General features: G+C 39.9%; 1 protein-coding gene across 2 annotated transcripts in view; it reads left to right on the forward strand.

Moving 5' to 3' along the window:
* The window catches only part of UNC79 (unc-79 homolog, NALCN channel complex subunit), a 172,331-nt gene that overhangs the window by 102,079 nt on the left and 48,508 nt on the right, over window positions 1–21,744 (forward strand). For both annotated transcript variants that reach the window (XM_025042103.1, XM_025042104.1), the window contains 7 exons: window positions 1–345; window positions 5,411–5,518; window positions 8,780–8,896; window positions 11,470–11,553; window positions 16,690–16,792; window positions 18,216–18,356; window positions 21,014–21,052. The exon at window positions 1–345 is cut by the window's left edge and continues 23 nt beyond it. In XM_025042103.1, coding sequence (XP_024897871.1) covers window positions 1–345; window positions 5,411–5,518; window positions 8,780–8,896; window positions 11,470–11,553; window positions 16,690–16,792; window positions 18,216–18,356; window positions 21,014–21,052 — 937 coding nt within the window. The remainder of the gene's footprint in view (window positions 346–5,410; window positions 5,519–8,779; window positions 8,897–11,469; window positions 11,554–16,689; window positions 16,793–18,215; window positions 18,357–21,013; window positions 21,053–21,744) is intronic.

Raw genomic sequence — 21,744 nt, forward strand, 5'->3', positions numbered from 1 at the left:
CTCTTCCCGAGACATCACTGGACGATAACCCTGAGCCCAGCATCGAGGAAGATACGCTGGGTGGGCTGATGCCAAGTTCGGGGGCAAAAACTGTCCTCCTCAAAGTCCCTGAAGATGCTGAGAACCCAACAGAAAGCGAGAAGCCCGACACCAGTGCTGAATCGGATACGGAACAGACTCTTGAGAGGAAGGTCGAAGAGGAGGGAGCCGAGGAATCGGAATTTAAGATTCAGATCGTCCCCAGGCAGAGGAAGCAGAGGAAGATTGCTGTCAGTGCCATCCAGAGAGAGTACCTTGACATCTCCTTCAACATTCTAGATAAATTGGGAGAACAGAAAGATCCAGGTAAGCTCACGTCTCTTCTTTGTCCCAGCCTCACATTCAAGTTTGTGCATCTTACTCGGTAGGGTCTTGGCACTGACCCAGCTCTCAATCTTATAATGTCAGAGAGTGACATTATAATTGTTTCATAATCACTCTGAATCCATGCTGCTTACTCGGGCGTGTTGGATTCAGACGCGGTTCTATTGGCTCCATAAATGTTTCTGTATGTGTTGTTTCTGAAGTACAGTCAATTCTTGATCATCCTTAGCAATGAGACGCAATGGTTAATTCATGTCAAGATATTCCAAATATCATTTTAGCCTTCCTAGGTCCGCAAAAGTCATTATTTAGAACTTTTTGCTTTCTTTCTTTTTTTTGTTCCTGCTATACTTTAGTGAGCTATGATATAGTCCAAAAGAGGAATAAACTTGAAAGGCTAAAAACAGTGCTTAGAGTGATTAAGAATTGACTGTATAATCGCTTAGGGTCTACACAGTTGATTATATATTTTAACCAATATCTGCAATCTGGTGGGCGTTGTGTGCCCTCAGGACCCAAGAGAAAGAAAGAAAAAGCCCAGTTACTACTGAGACCCTAATCCGTGGACACCACTTGATGGTGAAGTTGTCACAGCACGTGGATTTCCTGCCTCGAGTGCCATTTTTTGGAGGCACTCTTTCTAAGAAGGATAACTTGCAAAAGTGGGAAGCCGATAGTCCCTCATTCTAAAACACAGTCTAATGCAGGATTACCATCATACTGATGGAACACATCTTCATTTCTCAGCTCAGATCTTAGAAAAGAGAATGTGACTCTTCAAAAACAATGAAATTGGTTAGGGATGCCTATTTTATTAGATGTGTAGACTCTAGAACATTGAGAACTGGCAAAGATAGAAGAGACCTCTAGCATAACCCCTCACTTCCCTTAAGAAGAAACTGGTTCTCTGAGGAGGCGCTGTGCCTTGCCGCAGGTCACACGGCCAGGCGGTGGCAGTGCCAGGGCTGTTGTCACGATGCTAGTCCCGCTTCTCCCACTACTGCACACAAAAGCCACTCTAAGAGAACGGCCCCGGCTCTTCGATTTGCCCGGCTGTTTCCTCAGGTTCCTAGTGGTTTTCTACCTCACAGGACAGGGCCGCGTGCCTCAAAGGTGCTGTGTGAAAATCTGCTGAACGAACGTTGTTAGCGTATTTGGGAAAGGTCGTGTTCCGGCCAGGCAGGGAGAAGAAAAAGATCCTGGTAACAACAGGAAAGTTTAAGAAGGTTTCTAGGGAAACTGGGATATCTTTTAATTGTTTAGAGCCAGGAAAATATCTGCATATAGATGGAGGAAGGCGGTGGTCTAGAAGGGATGGATAGAGGTCTGTGGGATGGGTGTATAAGAAACCGTATGAGGTCCACAGGGTAGGTATACATGATATATAGATTGTAGTATGTATGTTTTGGGTGTATGTGTGTTGCCTTCTTTATTCATCTATTCTTTCAATACCTCTTCCTATTTAATGTAATCAGAAGAATTTTCCACAGCCTCCTATCACCTCACCTGCCTGGCTTCCAGCGTCTAAACTTATCCACCTGGCCTTCCTGGCTGGGGCTGTCTTACGTTCTGTTTTATGTTCCCGTCTAAAGCCAGCTTTTCCACATATTGACAAGATTCCACGTCTCTTACCCACTCAAGGCTATAGACCCAGACATTCTCGCCTCTTTCTCTTCCCTTAGTTTTTTCTTTCTAAAGGATCCTTGACTTGAGAATACAAACATAATGTCACTTCTCTCTTAGGAAAAAAAAAAAAGTTCTTCATATCCCAAATCTCGTTTTGCTCCTCCCCTTTTTAGGAAAACGCTTTAAAGAGTTGTCTATACTGTTGCTATCTCCATCCTATTCTTTCTAAAAAGAACTCATCATTCCCGCGAAGCTTTCCTCTCCACTAGTTCACCCAAACTCCACTTGCCAAGGTCTTCACTCACTCTCTTGGTGAACTCATCCAGTCTTATGGTTTTACATATTGTCCGTATGCTGAAACGATTCTCTCAGTTGCTGGAATAATGATGTGTAACAAGCATAAATGCTCAGCAATATACAACGATAAGCATTTTATGTGGTTTGCACATCTCTTGGTCATCTGGGAATCGCCTCATCCGGGTTGGCCTTGGCTGGGTGGTCAGTTTCCTCCTGGGATCTGTGAAGCCTGGGAATATTCTTTTCATGGAGAAGGAAGAGAACAAGCTCAATTACACAGACACTTTTCAAGCATTTGGTCATGCTTTGCTCGCAAACATTTGGTTAGCCACAACAAATCACATGGCTGAGCCCGAAGTCAAAGGGGAAATATACTTTGCCTCTTTAGTGGAAGGAACTTCGGAGTCACAAAGGGCATGGTTCAGGGAGGAGTAAAGAATTAGGGCCACATCTCCCAAATATTTCGTGGTCCACATTTGTACTAAAAAATGATCTGTTGTTTATCTGAAATTAAATTTTAATTGGATGTCCTCCATTTTATCTGGTCACCTTAATCTACTTTCAAAATATACCCAGAGTCTGGCCCCTGCTCACTACTTCCCTCGCTCCCACCCTAGTCTGAGCCACCGTCACCTCTCACCTGCGTCAGCTGCCATCGCCTCCTAAATACTCCCTGCCTTCTTATCTGCCTAACACAGCAGCCGGAGTGATCCTGTGAGACACGATTACACCATTCCTCTGCTTAAAGCCCCCCATCGGCTCCCCATTTCTTTAATAGTGCAAGCTCAAGTCCTCTAAATTCCTGGGATGCTTTACATGGCGATTCTCACTAGGTCCCTCACTTTGTTTTGCTCAGCTCTCCATGGTTTTTCTACTCGGCCACAGTGGCCTCTTGCCATTTCTCGAACACCCTATATAGTCCTACCTTAGGGCCTTTATTCCAGCCGTTCCCTCAGACTGACAGTGTCTTCTCCAGTTATCTGCTTGGCTCACTTACCTTCTTTTAATTCTTCATTCAAACATCAGGTTCCCAATGAGGCCTGGACTACACCCCATCCTTCCACCCCACCTGGCATCTGCAATCTCTTTCTCTCCTCTGTTTCTCCTCTCCAAAGAATGATTCTTCAAAAGTACAATAATTTATTTTCTTTTATGCATATTATTGTTTGTCTCTTCCCATTAAAATGAAAGCTCCCAGAGGCAAGGATTTTGGTTTGGTTTGTTTGTCGATTGTATCAGCAATAGAGTGATGGAAAATATTTGATGAATGAATGAATTAATAGTATGACATTTTCTGCACATCACTATGAAAAATTGAACAGAGATATTTAAAGCTAAGTGTATAGCTCCATTTAATACATGTTGCCTTGAACTGCATACCAGTGGAAGGCTTCATAAAATGATTTAAGACCGAGCAAAATTGCCCGGATTAAAAAATTTTGGTACACTAATGATAATCCATAACTATCCTACAGTAATGAATGACATTTCTTTAAAATTAAAGATACACTGAGGATTTTAATAAGCATACCAAAACTCTAAAGTCTTAAGTATTTTTCAAAGAATTCTTCAAAATTCACTTTAAGCTTTCTCATTCTACAGTATTGGTGGGATTATTATGCCATAGCAGCATACATAAAACAGATAAGGGCCAGAGAGGTAATAATGCAATTTTTTAGCTAGTGCTTTGGGGATAATACCTAAGAGAAAAATAATAACCTAATCTTTAATGTCTTAATGACTAAGATAATTTAACATGGGTAGTTATTTATGCTTTATTAAGAGTTTGGGAAACATTATTACAATTACACTTTTTTTGTTATCAAGAAGTTATTAATCTGGCAACTATATCTATTCAGAAAGACCTCTGAAAATCAAAAGTAGATGTTTTGAAATCAATGTTCAAAACATTTTCTCCCAGGCTCTCATCTAGGATCAATTTTGCTTTTATTTCTGACAGTTTTGCAAGTTTTGCGATCATCCAATAATAGACTAGCATCTGCATACTTAAATCATATGTATGTATGGTAGCTTGCTCTGTTGCCAGAAAAAATGATTGACCATAAGAAAATGATGAGACAGAAGGAGACATTATTAAGCTTAAGAACTTGAAGGCACTTAGGGTGGGCATCCCTGAATTACAGCATAGTAGAGCCATGAAAGCCCGTTAGGTTGAGTCCATGTTGCTCACTATATGACACAGCTTAAGATGGCAAGGAGGTTTGTAAAGACTTTTAGGCAGTTCGCTATGATAAACCATTCAACTTTGCGAAAAGGTTTAAAGGATAATCTTTACCTAGTATAATGTGGGGCAACTTATTTCCCATTATTGATAGATTAATAAGACAATATTACATGCTAAAAATACTTTACCTTAGATACATCTGACAAATAGAAGAAGCAAAGGATACAGTCTGTTTCTCGTTCAACTAATAAAATATAAAATCTGAGTTAAGAGTAAGTATTTCATGTCAGGTACAGTCCCTGCTCTTAAATTACTTATGGTTTAGCAAAGGTTATAGACAAGTAGATAGAAAATTACATAATAGTGTGTTAGGTTAGGGAGAGATTAAAGATGGGGTGCTCTGGAATTACATGAGTGTCACCTGATCCAGTTTTTTTTTGTTTGTATTTTTTGAGGTGGATGTGATCTTAGAAATCTAACCTAACTGGAGGAGGAATTTTTTGTATATATAAAGATGTAGATGAGGGTGAGGAAATTGCCAGACAAAGGTGGAATGGTGAAATGATATAGGTAAAATGAACTGTAAGCACCATTAGGTATTAGATGAAAAGAAATCCAGTTCTGGAAAGATTAAGTGACCTGCTCAAGGAAAGGCAGTGTGAGCATGCCTAGTTTTGGTTCTGTAATTGTGCTGTCATTAATTTCTGAAGGGCATATCCACATATGCAGAGTGTAATGTACAAGCAATTCTCCATGGAACTTTGAAACTACTGTGTATATAATTCCATTTAATTAGTAGGGTCAGAAAGTATGTAATAGTATATAATGATTTCATAAGTATAATGAGTGCATTAAGTGAGAGGGAAAAAGATATGGAAAGGGTTCTTGAACTTGCTTTTAATCAGCATCCTGAGTTTTAAATAACATTTCTGTTTGTAGATCCCTCTACTAAAGGACTTTCAACTTTGGAAATGCCACGAGAATCCTCATCTGCCCCTACATTAGAAGCAGGTGTGCCAGAAACAAGTAGTCATTCCTCAATATCAAGTAAGATTTCTTGTACATTAATTTTGGAGCATTACTGGAGCATTATTTTCAATCTTCACACTCTTGCTATTGGTTTTTTTTTTTTAATGTTATGTTAGCTTCCTAGGTGACACTGTCATGTGTTCTCGGAGACCCTTTTTGTCAACACCTCAAGTGTCTGATAAATTAGTATGGTTACTGACTGGCCAAGAACCCTCATTTGTTAAGGAATAATCACTGAATGTCATCATTCAATAAAATAATATTATATATTACTAACTCAAACATAAAACATGGAACTGCTTTTGGGGCAAGTGAAAAGCATTGTCTATGGTAGAATTTTACATGAAACACCTTTATTTAGTTTAAAATAATCATCTATATCACTGACAAAATTTTATCTGGGTTATCATAAAATAAACATATCCGATATATCATGATCCCAAAGTCATGACTGAACCTAGCCCTTTTGGATCGGAAAATAAAAATGGCATGAAATTTTACAAGCTCTATAAGAGACAGCTACTTTGAAACTGCCTTCCGTTGCTAGTTCTAGATGTTGTTATGAGGAGCTTTAGTTACGTTGAGGTGAAGATAAGGGCTTAGTGGAGGCAATTAAGAGACTTTAGCATGGGAAATTCAAAAAAAAACAGGTGCAAGTACCGCTGTGTGCTGGTATATTTTGTGTTCCATGTAGTTAAGAAGCTGGTTAATTTTCACTTGACTCTCTTTTGAAATGAGGATGATCCTGAAAAATCAGATAAAGATCTTAACTTACATGCTGGACTGGTAGTATGGAACAACATCATCATCTTCATCGTTCATTCATTCATGCATTCATTCATTCAGCTACTATTTATTAGGTGTCTGCTGGGTGCCAGGCATTGTGCTTGACACTGGGGATCAGATGTGAATAAATAAGACACCTTTTGTTCTCAAGGAGTTTACAGTTGTAATAGTAACAATAGCTACCTTTATTAACATTTATCATGTGCCAGGCGCTTCACTAAGTTGTTTACACAAGTGGTTATCTATTCAATCCTTATACTGGCATTGCATGGCAGATATTATTGACATCATTTTATAGATTTAAAAACAGAGGTTCAGAGAGGCTAGAAGACTTTCCTAAAGTCATATAGCTACCAAGTAGTAGAGACAGAAATCAATGCTGGGGCTGTTTGACTTTCAAGCCCGGGCTCTTTTTAGTACACCACCCTGCCTTAGAATAATTCAAGTTCCGCTACAATAGAGGTTATAGGAATTCTAAGAGTTTCCAAGTGACAGTTATTTGCCCTTTTGGTAGCAAAGAAGAATGGCTAGTTCTGAATCTAGTTGTCCTTTTTTTTTTTTTTTTAATCACAAAAAATCTGTTTGATAACATAAAATTACTATATTATAGTCCGCATACTAAAATCATGAAAGCATATTTTCTTCTCCCAATTTGTGTGAGTCATCTAAAACAAAAAAAGATAGTGAATTCTAGTTAGAATTCCAAGTTGGGTGTAACTCGAGATAGTCAGGAGAACTAAGTCAGTTTCCTTTTAGTGTTACTTAATTTTTTTATCATAAAATAAATGTATCATAATCCTAAAGTCACGACTGAACCTAGCCCTTTTGGATCTAGTATGGCACATCATTAGATTTCTGCCTTCCTCCTCCTCTTCATCAAAAGCAGGTATTAGATGGCTCTTGGTGTTGTGTTCTTGGGGGCATAACGCTAGATTCCCTATACACTGAGCTGAACATTAAGGATTTTTATGCACAGGGAATTCCGTTGTCTTTAAAAACAAGTGAGAAGTGGAGAAATTCAATCACGAGAGGTTTTCAATTCTTTTTTGAGTCTGATAGATGCTGCTAATTTTTAAATTTGTTAAATCTTCTAAAAGATTTCTGCTTATGAATTTTACTGAAGCTGCACTTTTCCAATGACTCATAAAATTGTGAATTTTACCGGTCAACCAAAAGAATCAGAGATTTTTCATATTAGTTTGCATAGTCATTTCCATGAATTCCGTCAGCATGGACTCCAAGACCCAAGAGTTCTCATCATACTTCTCTTTTGAGCAGTTTATTAGCTGATTATTTTGTAGCTAAACATACCATGACCACCATGAATCAAACAGCATGCTAACTACATTAAAAATAATGTTATAATTGATTTCATATCACACCAAGTTGCTACCTCGGTATCATGATTGCCCACCTGTGTGTAACATTCGAGGCTTTTTGGGGCCATGCAGTCATTCCACTCTCTACCATCCCTTTGTAGGCTGTGTAGTTCAGAGCTTCAGATTCTGAAATTGTCTTTAAAAGAGAGCAAGGAACCACAATTTCTCAAATATCCCGGTATATGGGATCATGTAGAAAGGATACATCAGCGATGCTCTGTCTTTCTCCCTGGGCTGGTGGCAGGGATTGGTGTGACCACTCGCAGAGGAATAGGAAGTTGTGGGGCAGGTGGCTTTCTCACTCAGCCGTCTACTGGCAGAAGTGTTTTTCACTGTTTTTCTGGTTTGGAAATGCTTCTAACTTGGCATTTCATTGGTGGGATATTTGTGAATTCCTAATTGTGGGATAAAAATGTTACCACTATTTTCTAAAACAAAGATGCGTACTAAAATACACTCTGGAATGTTATTTGATTCACGTTTTTTTTCAAACAGTAGGCAGAGTCTGTTACAGAGATTGAAAACAGCATTGACTTCGAGTCAGCATGTTTTGGTTTTATGACCACCTCATTTGCTGGTTAGTTCAAAGTAACATAATTTTATTTGCTTCAATTTCTCTCCCCAAATTGGGGTCGATATGTGTCATCCTACTCCAAAATATATGTGTACACACACACACACACACACACACACACACACACACACACACACACGGAACTCATAGAACAGAATGGAGACTGGAACTATACACAGCTCCATTAAAGAAAGTTAAGCTATAAATTCAAAATATTATCGGTCTTAAATCCTTTTTGGAACAAGGCAAAGTATATAAATAGAAAAGTAAATGACAATAATCACATCGTCGTAACTGGGATAAAGGTTTACAGGCTACAGATCAGTGCTCAAAGATACTGTTTCTTTATTGAGTGGAGAAAGGCACTTGAATAGCACAATAGTACCTTAGTTTCTCATCTGGACAGAAGCATACAATTTACCAAACAATTACGGGTAGCTGATGAAGTTTCAATTAATATTCTATATGGGTGTGTAGAGCCTTTGTGTGCTGTGGAAGTCAATTCTCCCTAGTAATCATCTCCTAATTTCCTCCATTTAGCTCAGTATAGGCAGATGAAAAGGGGATCCCTGGGAGCTCTGACAATGAGCCAGTTAATGAAGCGACAGCTGGAGCATCAGTCTAGCGCCCCCCATAACATCAGCAACTGGGACACTGGTGGGTCAAGCCTTTTCTTCTTGTTTTACCTCTCCGGTTAGCTAATGCCACGTTCTTTATGTCCCCTCTGCTCCCTTTTTAAGGAATCGATTTTCTCTCGTGTTCTGTGGTTCAAATAATTTTTTAAAAACCTAATTTATGAGTTTCTTTAAACTTTCCAAGTGTTCCAGAGGCACCTGTTCTTCCACCTAGGCCGATCCAACTCTTTTTTTTCCTCTAAGACCAGATTCCAGATACTAGTTTATGTATCTGGGAGTTAAATGATGTAAATGCATAAAGGAGGGAATGGAACTATGATTTCATGATACAGATTAACAAAACAAAACACAAGATCATCAGTCGTCTGTTTTGTAAACTGTAAAGTACCAAAACTAAGGAAATATGAATAGTTATAATAATGACCACTGCAGCTTAGTGACGTCACGATCTGCCGGTAGGTCTGGGAATATGAGCTCTGTGTTTTAGTCAGCAGGGTCACCAGGTTGCAGCCGCATACCCTCATGCTTATACGATGGGACTGCATCTAACCTCAATTTAAAAGTAAGAATCGACTGCCATGGCACATCTATTTTAAACATGCTCGCTGCGCATTTTCTAAACCTGGTTATCGCGTTCTGCACATGTCCTACTTTCTCAAGCCCGTAGTACCGTCACAGTCCTGCTCCTTTGAGTGCCTGCTTTTCCTTTTTGTTTGCTTTTTTTTAATTAAATGGGTCATTTGGATTGCAAGATTATACACGTGCAAGCACTTCGCAGCACACATGCACGATGAAACTGTCAGGGTTTGTCACTGTGCTCTGGGGGCCGATTCGTGGCCGGGGCTGTTTTAGTACCTTGGTTGGTACTTTCCGGCTGTAGTTACATGAGATTATTTTAAGAATTTTCATTATGGCTAATAATTATAATGATAAAAATAATAATCTTGAGATATTATTTTTTCAGAACCATAATATTTACATACATTTCACCTTATTTTCCTCCATTGTTCTTTAAAAAAAAGCCTGTCTAGATAACTGAATTCCTCACACTATATCCAGTAATACATTTAACAAATAGTTTCATCTCTCCTGGCCTTTGTAAAGATTCTTAATATTTTAAAGGTTTAGTGTTTTTTTCTTCCTTTTAGTGATAAGTGGTAGTGAGTAATGAAATGGCCAAAAGCCAACAGGTAAGAGAGACAAGGAGAAAGAGACATCAGATAACCAGCCTCGAGAGTTTACTAGGTTTGGGCGAAATCCTTCTGTCCACGCCAAAGAGGACTTTGTTTCTCTCTTTACTGAGATGAAGCTGTATAAGGAACTGAGAATGAAAGCTTTTGTTTGATTAGTTCTTTAATAATTAAACACCCAGCTTTTGTTAGGTTGACCTGGGGCTCCAAAGAGTATTTTTACCATACGGCTGTTTTCTGTAGCAAGCAGCTCAGCCAAAGCTAACCGTTTTTGATTCCGGCAACAATTACCAACCCAGTTTGATTGACTCAGTAGAGTTATAAAAAGGCAAATAGATTTCAATTTTCAATCCAGATTTTAATCTAAAAAAACTACATGATGCCAAATAACCCATTTAACTGAATTTTTCGTTTTTCAACCAAACTTCAGCCTGTTCATGTCACTCTGCTTTCTCATTTAATACTTGCCATTCACATGCTGTCTCATTTTTTTTTTCCCTTGAGTTTTCCTGGGCTTGTTTTCCATCCTCCAAGTTGGTTCTCTAATCACCAAGTCCAACTAGAACATCATCTCGATATTCTTGTTTTTATTAGTGGCATAAAAAGTTTTCCTCAAATCTCAGACCAGAGGAGAGTCAATGAATGTGTCATTCAGGGTTTGGTGGCATGTCACGTCATACCACATATGTTAATTCAGTGACTCACTAGTCTTCAAAAGAGTAGATCTAGTTATAGAGACATGCTGAGAAAGGCAGTCTAAAAACATGGTCCATTCACCTCAGCATACACCTGCTGGACCACAGAGCACCTGCCTCTTCTCTGTCCGTCTGCGCATATCTGGTGGATGCTTCTTTGCCTCATCTTCATATGAAACAAATGTTCCCGAAGCACCGCTCCTCCATATCTGCCTCTACCCCTTATTCCCGTTTCTCAGCCCTCAGTCAGCACCTGTCATTTCCTTGCTACCAGTTCTACATGTTTTCTGTATGACCATTCAGGCCATTGTCCGAAACGATCACTTATGGATTTGATTTGCATAAAACATTTTGTTTTTTATGGCCATGACTTTAGCTTTTCATTTTTTTCATTTCATGTCAAGAGATATGGAATTTGAGCTTTTTGGGGAGTGGTGGTAGAGAATCTAGACTCTTTTGGATGGTTTTAGGTACTCTCCTGCTTTCAATGGCATTTCATATACCCGAATGGCAGGTTTGTAGTGAAATCCCAAGCAGCCCTACCCTAAAACTCAGCGTGTGTCCTGTAAACGTTAATTATCAACAATAACAATAACCAAAAAAAAAAAAAAAAAGAAAACGACCCCAAGAGATTATCGGTTAAATTCTTTGTATTATGAATTGTGCTAAATTGACCTCATTGAAGACTGAAATGCCCTATTTATCCACAGAACAGATACAGCCCGGGAAACGCCAATGTAATGTGCCAATGTGCCTAAACCCTGACCTGGAGGGACAGCCACTGAGAATGAGAGGTGAGTTGAGTCACAGACTCTCAGATAGTAAGAAACCGAAAGGAACTGTACCTGTCAATCACCGAGTCACCCAGCAGGTGCTAAAATCTCTCCTTTAGCAGCAACGTGAAGTGGCTCCGGCCTTTGCTCACATGCTTGTAGGGTGAGTGGGCATGCATGGCGCCTCCTCTCTGATCGTGACCAACAGAAAGTTCTTTCTTACAGTGACTTTCTAACCCTTGGGGCCACACAAAGCAAGTCTAGTCTCTGTCACATAATTTTTTTAGACCTTTGAAAATAGCCGCTCATTGCTCATTCCCTCAATCTTTGCCAGACCACGCACCCCCGGGTCCTTTGGTATTTCTCCCGATATGTATCAGTTTTCCCTGTCTCGCTGTGTCTTCTCTGAGCATGATCCAGCTTATCTGCCATCCTTTACAATGCTGAGATCATAGGTGAATAGCTTCCTTTCAGCTATCCGAATTGCACAGAATATACACAATTTCATGCTGCTTGTAGGAGCAAGGTGAGAATAAATCTGTGCTAAGATCATCAGGATGTGCATTTTAAAAATTCATCTCATGACTAGTTCATCATTACTTTTGTTCATTTTTTTTTTAATTCAGAAAGCAGGTTAACCTATTATTTGTAAAAAACAAAAAAGCTAAAAATGAATTATGACCACATCTTGTAGCTAGTCCCTTAAATCAAGCGGACCTACTATTCTGGACGGTATCGCTCTTCTAATTTTCCGTAGGAATGAGGGGGTGTTCATCTCCAGCTTTCACTAACGTTCGTTTGGCCATGAGTAGCGATTTTAGCCTCTGTATCTGATGAGATGAGACTCTTCTCATTTATGGGCCTAGGAAAGCTTTGATGAGCAGAAATCATGGTGATCGAATAAACTCTGGTACTTGTCCATGATCTAGTAGCACAGTAGCAGCAAGAATAGAATGAGGTCATGAGAATGAAGACAATCTTTCACAGTCAACTGAAGAGTCCATTGACACAGCTCGGGGACTGATATGTGCCTGTGTGCTTGGAGACAAACCAACACCTTTATACTTTCTCTTATCTCTAAGATTTCCAAAGTGGCTTTTGTCAACATTTCCAGCTTTGAAGTTGGGCCTTGGAGGAGGTCCCCTCTCTATTCTAAGAAGTTTCTATTTCGGTTCCTAGTTCCATGTAGCGTGCGCTTCGAATATTCAGTGGGGGAACCAGGAGTGGTGGCATCAGAAGTGTTGCCGACACAGGGGGATAACGAGACTGCCTTTAACGGTGCTGACTTAGTTGTGACTCAGCTGTAACAAAAGCTAGCTGAGGTCTGTGGCTTCCCTTTTGCATTTCCCACCTTCTCCTTGTATATTACTCTTTGTTCCCATGTCATTAGCAGTATTCAGAAGTCCATTGATTCAGCTAACGTTTCCCTATGGGGGCAATGCCCACTAACTTAGCCTATCTGCTTTTGTAGATGACTACCATGAATACCGCATCACACATTCTATGCTGTCATATGAAAAACAACTTCACAATGCTATTGTCAAAAATACTTGTTCCTTGGCATTTGTATTGGGTAATGATTGGCTCGAAACCTCCCAAATGACTTTGATTCCTTCCTTTTTCTTGACTTGAATTATGATTTTCATTTAATAGTAGTAGGCAGTAATCTTTTAATTTTTTTTAATACGTTTCAAGTATAAGCAATCTTCTGAAGGTCTTGACTCAGATTTTTTTTTTTTTTTAATCAGTTTCTTATGTTTCTAGTAAGACTGTGTATATATCACCATGTATCTTATGGGATGAATTTTTCCACTTTTAAGCACAGGCATTTTGGCATCTGGTAGACATATTCTGTCAATGTTCAAGAAATGTGGAGTATTAAATTTAAACTTTCTGTGTTTTGGTTTCTTGAAGCAGCTTTATGTTGTTTACCTTACTGTTTAATAATTAATCATATCTTCTTTTACCTTGGCATAGTTCTTGCCTTTTCTATAATTAATCAACTTATACTAATGCTTATATTAAATACTGTTGCTTCCCCTCCAAGCTACATCTTTTTTTTCTGAAGAACTGAATCAAACAGATTTTATTCAACTATTTAGGATGAGGAAAACAATGATATAAAATAAGTCATAAGAAATGCTCTTTTGTACTACTATCTGAAACCATTTTCAATGTTTACTAGATGCTCACACAGCAAATACTAAAAGCTACAACATACTTGTCTTTTTAACGTCTGCAGTCAATGCAACATTAACAAATACACAGATTTCTTCTGTACCGATATTAAAAACAGAATTACCGAATTCCTAATTTTTATGATATCGTTGATACATATTTTTATTCATATGCTTTTAATGAGATCATTGCCAAGACATACATCGTTTTCCTTAACTTTAATTTTACAGTAAGCTAATCAAATCCTTACAGTAAATCACTGTATCAAAATCCAGCCATCAAAATCCTTACAGTAAATCACTCAGGTTTGTAGTCCAATTTAGACTCCAGCTTCTTAAAATCAGGCACTTTTCTGACTACTTTCATGAAGTTTTCCTGTACCACAAATCATGATAAGCACAAATGGGAAACCCACCTGCTTCAGCACAAATACTTCTCAACTCTGCTCCAATGAAGCCCTCTGAAAGCTTCATAATTGCTTCATAATCTAGTTCGCCATGCTTTGTAATGGGGCCTGCTTGGATTTTCAGTATATCTAATCTTACTTGTTCGTTTGGTAAATCAGTATGTAGTTTTGTATCTTAATCTTCCTGGACGAAGCAAAACCGAATCCAGTGTATCTGTTGGTTTGTAGCCATGCTCATTTTAATTCTATGTAGCGTGGCAGTCCCCAACCTTTTTGGCACCAGGGACCAGTGCTTTTATGAGAATCTAATGCTTGGTGGTCTGAGGTGGAGCTGAGGCGGTGATGCTAGTGCTAGGGAGCGGCTGCAGATACAGAAGAAACTTCACTTGCTCACCTGCTGCTCACCTCCTGCTGTGCAGCCCAGTTCCATGGACCAATACCTGTTCATGGCCCAGGAGTCGGGGACCCCTGATGTAGAGTATCAAGTCCATCCATTTAACTCAGTAACTTCATGAAAGTTCTCTATCAATAGGCAGAAGCACCCTCAGAAAACCGACGACCACCAAATAGCATCTATTTCAACCATGAAAATGATGTATGGTTGATGGTCTCTGGCATAATTAAACATTTCTCTGATCAAACTAGCACTTTTCAGCAATGTACTTGTCTACAACAGAACTAGATACAGCCTTTAAGAAATTGCAGTCCAGTTGCCTAGCAACAGTTTGGGCCAAGAGTGTTTTTTCTTCCTGTATCTGGTGGTCCATGTAGCAGAAAGCCATTTGGAGGTATTATTCCTATACACTGGAAGAATTCTGGGTTTGTAAGACATAATTCTATCACCTCTCTTAATTCTGTTCTGATGGCCCTTTAATCTCAGAATAAGAAACATCCCGGGGTCTTTGTGAGACATGTTGTAAGCCAGCGGACCCACCTTTCTTGGCAAGTATCTCATGAGAGTGTGGTCACATCCTGGCTTCAGCTTATTTTCGTCAAGCCGTTGATGACAACCTGCAACATATCTTGGTTTATTTGTAGCTTTATGGTAATTTTTTCTTCATTTAATTGCTTAAGTACTTCACCCACAATCTGTTCAACACTTTGTAGGGCCATTGGGTCATTTTCAGACTTTTCATATTGCTCGGTCAGTTTTTTAATTGTCCCCTCACTGGGCCAGACTGGGCCATTTCCACGCCTGGAAAGCCCAAGTCACATCTTTATGAAAACAGTTGGAGAACTTTTTTGATGATACACTTGGGTACGATTCAGGAGGAGTGGTATCTCAGAGACAATTGGTAAATATAGTATAGTAAAATTTGAATTCCCTTTTAGGATCTTTGGAAATGACATAAAGAGATTTTCAGATACTTTCCTTTGCCTTCTGGGTCTGTAGATCTCAAATGTCTCATAACCACATTTTGTAGCCTTTGATCCAACGAGGGAGTATGTATATAGCCTGACAGCATTTTGACTCTTCAAAGGGTTCCATACCATTTTTTTTCCTCCCTCAGATTGAAATGTATTGCCCACTTGGCTAGGTTTCTAAAATTTTTATGTCGATCCCTTTAGAAACCAATTCTCTGAATCATTGTTTCATCTTTTAAGAAAAGATCATACAGCATTGTTCTGTTTCTCAGCACCAAGTTACTGGTTCCTCGATGAGAAACAGACTCTTTCGTTGGGTTTTCCTACCTTTTTTCTTCTTCGAAGAACTCAAAATCATTATTACTTTGTTGAGCAGGGCATTATTCTGAATTGTCACTTTGGGATTCTTCTTGGAGTGCCTCATTTCCATGTTCCTGGAAAATCTGTCCAGCACCAATGGCTCTCTTAACGGAGAGTGGTCTCCTGACTCTGAATTTACTCATCACTAGAGCATGTTGCCGAGATTCCTGCCTCAGATTTCTCCGAAGGCATCAAAACCCACAGTTTTAAACTGTGTGGCATCGATCGGCTGAAGACACTGATGGCTCCTTTGGAACACTTGATATTTCATTCTTAAATATTTCAGTTTGAAAAATGAAGTCTTCTGCTTTGGGGCTTATAATATTAATTTCCAAAGTTGAAAACCATCCTGATATGTCTTAGCTCAAACATCTCCCCTTATTTGAGTGTCTGGAGTTCTGGGTTCTTATTCCGTTCCCACATTCGCAACATTTTAGTGTTGGTATACATTTGCGATTTTAGAAGCATACTATCTATCATATGGTCAGCTTTCATTTATGACTAACAAATAAGGGTCGTAATTCATTTAGGAGACCCTTGAATAGATTTCCCCCTTTTTTCATCTTTGTCCTAGTATCCTGTTAGCACCCGAACTCCTGTTTTTTTCAAGGTCAAGAAGCAAAGGGAGAGATAAGAGTCTAACTCTGAAAACCACACGAGAGAAACAAATCACAATCTCTCTTGAAGTCGTTTTACTCTTGAGGGTTTTCGTAATGCTGTTTGGGCTGTCCACGTCACATCGTTGTTGTGAATGTGATCTTTAGAGGATTTCTAAGAGGAGAATGGGGCTTTTCCTGGCCCCCAGAACAGATCTGTATTCACCAGTTGTTCCTTTGCTGCTTACTCAGGCGCCACTAAATCCAGCCTGCTGTCGGCACCCAGTATCGTCAGTATGTTTGTGCCAGCTCCCGAAGAATTCACAGACGAGCAGCCGACGGTGATGACTGACAAGTAAGCTCACGCAGTTATTTTCCTCACCTCGTTTACGGAATCTGAGGTTTTCTCATTGCAGTTATGAGAAAGCATCAAGAGGAGGCATACTACGCTTTAAGTCATAATTTGTTCCTCACATGGCTGCAGCCGTAAGTGTTGGTGTGCATTCGTTTCTAGAAACACAGTGTCATATGGGCAGCTTTCGTTTATACCAAAGCATTTTTTTGTAATTTGGACGAATGCAAATAATATCCACTTACGGATTATTCCTAGCAAGAATTTCACACAGATAAAATCTCGCAACCAGAAGATTCAAATTGTTAGGATGGGACTAAGTTTGAGACTTGATCCTTACTCCCGTCCTGCCAGCAGAATCCGTTCTCCGAAACTCAAACTGGTTATGTCATCTCTGGGTTTGTCAGCCTTCAAGATCCCTGAAGTTTTTATAGGATAAAGCCCAGTCCTTAGTTTATAAAAGGCTCTGTAGATTGCAAAGGTATGGCCTCTCCTCTCCTCCGCGGGAAGTCTTTCCCCAGCCTCTCTCCTCCTCCAGAGCATGCCTCATGGCTCCCCTCCTCTGTGGTTTCACAGGTACCCCCGCTTCTCTCTGAACTTCCTCTGCCAGGTAAACTCCTATTTAGGCTTCAAGACTCGGCTTAAGGCAAAGATTCCCTGGTTCCGCAAGGCAGCATCAGGCATGCTATTCTCCATGTTTCTGTAGCATCTGATGCATCTCTCTATTCTACCACTTATCACAGGCTGTTTTAATCGTTTAGTTGTTAGTTTCATAGTAGATTGTGAGTTCCTTAGGGACTGGGACCCTTTCTTCTGTATTTCATACTCTGAGCTGCCTGGTACATAAAGCCTTGTTCACTGAGTGTGATAAAGAATGATTTCAGGTTTGGAGAGATCCCCTTGGGCCAGTGAGGCTTCCCAGTAGAGGTGACCCAAGTGTTCTCGGGACTTTACGACCCCATCTCTGCCCCATGAGTAGGATATATTTTAATCTGAAAGTTTAAGAAAGCTTCCATTTGGTCTAGGCATTTTTCATTTTTAATTTCAACAAATGAAAAAAGTATCTAGTTTCTGACTATCTTTAGCAGTAATTTCATGATGCATAAAAATCCCTCGACCAGAAGCTTCGAACTGTTAGTCCAGTTGGCACTCGCTGTAAAGGGAGCAGTAATTCATGTATAGGCTGGATGCTGGTGAGTCGAAAGACTGTTTTCAGTGATGAAAGGAACCTTCCCGGTCTCTGCATGTGCACTGTTTCTGTGTGTATGGTGAGGGCCATTGGCTCCTCATATTTATTGTTGGAACGAGACTTCTGACCTCCTTTTGGGGACTTTTCCAAGACTCACCAGAAACGGCTGTATGTACTTTTTATATCTGGAAACCATTGCCGGCTTTCGTGGAAAACGTTCCTCTGTTTTCATTGCAGATGCCACGACTGTGGAGCCATCCTCGAAGAATATGACGAGGAAACCCTTGGCCTGGCCATCGTGGTCCTCTCCACTTTCATTCACTTAAGCCCAGACTTGGCGGCCCCGCTGTTGCTGGATATCATGCAGTCTGTGGGAAGGTGAATGTCAGCTTCCGTTCTGTTTGGGAGGAAGGAGCCTTATTCGATCTATATCTAGAAGCAAAAACTACCCGTTCAAAAGTTCAGACATTCATTAACCTTATCAGTGCTTGGTATTTGTGGGATCAACTCAGACTGATTTTAAAAACTGAATGGACCAAACGCTTGGTCGAATTCCCCCACTGTGTAGGGTCACGAGTCACAGTGTCAAAGCGGAGCTAGAGGAAGATGCACTAAAGAAACTACCGTCTGTTGTTCTCTATTACTACATGAGCTAACGTCTGTAACGGTGCTCAGAACTGTGCGTAGCTCAGAGTAAACGCTTTATATGTTTTAGATATTATTATTGGTATCTCTCTCTACCTGTTTTAAGATAGGTTCCCTAGGCATTTCGTGTCATGTGAGGGGATAAGTGGAAATGTAGCATTCATAATTCTGATCAGAACAAGGAAGGATGCACACTTTTCAGGAACAGGGCCTTTAGCCCGACCGAAGGAAGATTAAACTTAGCAGCTTTGAAAATTTTCATGTAAGGAAACTTCCATTTAGAAGAAAAGCGATGTATTTAAAAGATTTAAATAAAGTTCAAATTCGTAACAAATTGTAGTCCTAGCATGCACAGCTTATAGGAGAGGATTGACTTAAATTAAATTTGACATGGATGCATTACATTTTCAGTCTGCGCTGGCAGAAAGCCAGGTGCTTCAGGCTGTGGCATCAGACCTAGCTCTTGCCCTCAAGTGTTTTGTGACTTAGTCGTTGAAGAGGACAGTGATGCGTCAGATAACTGGGTAGCCCTAAGATAGGATGTGACTAAGTGGTAAGTGCTATAGATGATTTCAGTGTAAAGACAAACAGGAAAACATTAAAAACCCCTTGACCGCAAAAATCTATGACTTCCTTATCTCCCCTCCTTCAGCTCTTCTATAGTATCCTTAGTAATGTGGTCAGAGATGGCGTAACGATTTTACCTTCCATACTTAGAAATAGCCAATATGAAAAATAAGCAATGAACACAAAGAGATGGAAAGACAAGAAAAGACGAATTATTTCATTTAAGCCCTTGATTTTAACCGAATCATAATAATTATGGAATAAAATTTGTACCAACTATCAGCAATATATGTGGAATGGAGAGTTTTTATTAATTCATGGTCACGATTCCTACTGTCAATACTTCTCGGTTTTGGAACAGATGGAATTCTTGTTCTGATCTGTTACCATGTCCTTGAAATAGCTAATCTAAGTTATAATCGATATATAGAAGGGTTTTATTATTTTGTTATGTTTTTGTCTTGTTTTTGTTTTAACATTAAGAGAGAATAAACCATGTTCGAGCATTGCCAACTGTTAGGATGGAAATACAGGAGCTTTGAAGAAAAACAAAGGAGAAAAAAACAGCAGCAGATACATTTTTACATACGTCACATACATATATTTAAATCTTCCCCTTCTTTAGATAGCCTAGCAAGAGACAGGGAGAGAACATTTAAAGCGAGCTTCTGGAATTCTCAGCAGCGTAAGCCTAACCACCAGACTCGCCAAAAGAACAGGTTCAGCCGTCCCGCGACTCAGGGCTTCTTCACACACCTCATTTCAACTTGAGGGAATGTAGACGTACGGACACTTGGTTTATTTATGCTCGTCCCATAGGAGCTCTTTCCAGGTGATCTAAAGGTATGTAACTTCAGTGTAAGCCTTTCGTTGAGCGCCCAAGCCGCCCCATGCGACTTTGTACTGCGCTCTCTACTTAAGATCTGCCCACCCCTTTTTCTAGGTACAGGCTTCAAGATCACATTTGCTGCACCCTTAATTACTGTTTATTTCATTTGCCAGTGTTTGTTCCCTGTAGTGTCATTAGCATGAGAGGGCCCGTGACCTCACCAAGCAAATGGGCATGGTGTCTGGGGTTAGTGATTGTTGGGCCTTCTGTTCTTCTCCAGAGGTGATCTTGGCTAAGCTCACTCTCTTGTTGTCTAAAGCAAATAAATTTGTAGCATTCCCTTTGTTTCTTCAATTACTTGCTGATGAAGACATGTTTTTCTAAACACTGGTTTAGCACGTATTCTTTCCTTGTATACATATGGAATACTTCCATGTGCATAGGACCATGTAATTATACTTTTCAAAAATTATGTGTTATATGTTGATTACTTAACCTACTACATTTCTCAGTATGTCCTTTCAGCCCAACAACTAGCTGACAAATACTCCAATTACCTCTTTTACTATCTTATAGAGGCCTTTACAATTTGTGGTTTGTTTGTGGTTAGGTTTCAGGAGTTGCGTACAAAGAAATGAATTTTGCGCTGAGTCAATATGGAGATGGACTGGGTCAAATGCTTCTCTGCTCTCTGTCTAACCTGGCTGCGGAAGCCATTTTGTAGATTGGCTGGGTGATATTAAACTGACTTAACTGTGTGCATGTCCATGGAAATACCGATTTGATGCAGAAATCAGGTCTCAGGGATGAGGTTACGTTGGACCCTGGAGACTGACCACTGCATGGGCCCTCTTTTCCTGGTCAAGGCAGTCGTCAACAGTTTGACAGGTCTCAGGATCTAAACCGGAGCCACAGTGGGTCCTGTGGCAGCGCTCATTCATTTCATCGTGGAGACCTGAGGTAATCACGTGACTCTGTTTGCTTTCTTTCCTAGACTGGCGTCCAGCACCACTTTCTCTAATCAGGCAGAGAGGTAAGGACCTACAGTGAGCCCCAACCTCACTTCTCTCTTCTCTCTTGTGCACGTTCATCCCATTTCTGGAACGCCCTGGCATATACCCTGGGAGGAATGCTGTTGGGTTCGGGCGCAGCTGCAGGAGAGCACATGTTCATTTTCTGTTCATACCTTCATTCATTCATTCATTCACTCACTCACTCACTCACTCATTTTAGTCCATATGTATTTTTCAGCCCACTCTGTACCAGGAACTATGCTAGATACTTAGGTTTCTCCTGGGGGCAAAACTGACATGATTCCTGCCCTCGTGAGGCTTCCGGTCTATCTGGGAGGCAAACGTGAATAAAATATTTGCTCAAATTTAGAAATGTAAATAGTGCTAAGTTCTGCGACCAAAAAATATAGTGAGACATTCATTCATTCAATAAATGTTTACAGAGTGACCGCTAGGAGCTGCGGATATGGTAGTTAACAAAACGGCAAATCTCGGCTCTCACAGAACTTATATTCTAGATTAGGAGACAGGCACGAAGCACATTAACAAATAAGAACACCGACAATGTGATTTAATATCATTTAGTGCTAAATTCTATGAGAAATAATCAAGTAAGTCCAGGAGATAGAGAGCGACTAGAGGTAGTATTTTAGATATAATGGTCAAGGACAGCCTCTCCGAGGAAGTGGTATTTGAACAAAACCTGCAACAG

Source organism: Pteropus alecto, unplaced genomic scaffold (genome assembly GCF_000325575.1).
Source record: "Pteropus alecto unplaced genomic scaffold, ASM32557v1 scaffold8, whole genome shotgun sequence".
Lineage (NCBI taxonomy): Eukaryota > Metazoa > Chordata > Mammalia > Chiroptera > Pteropodidae > Pteropus > Pteropus alecto.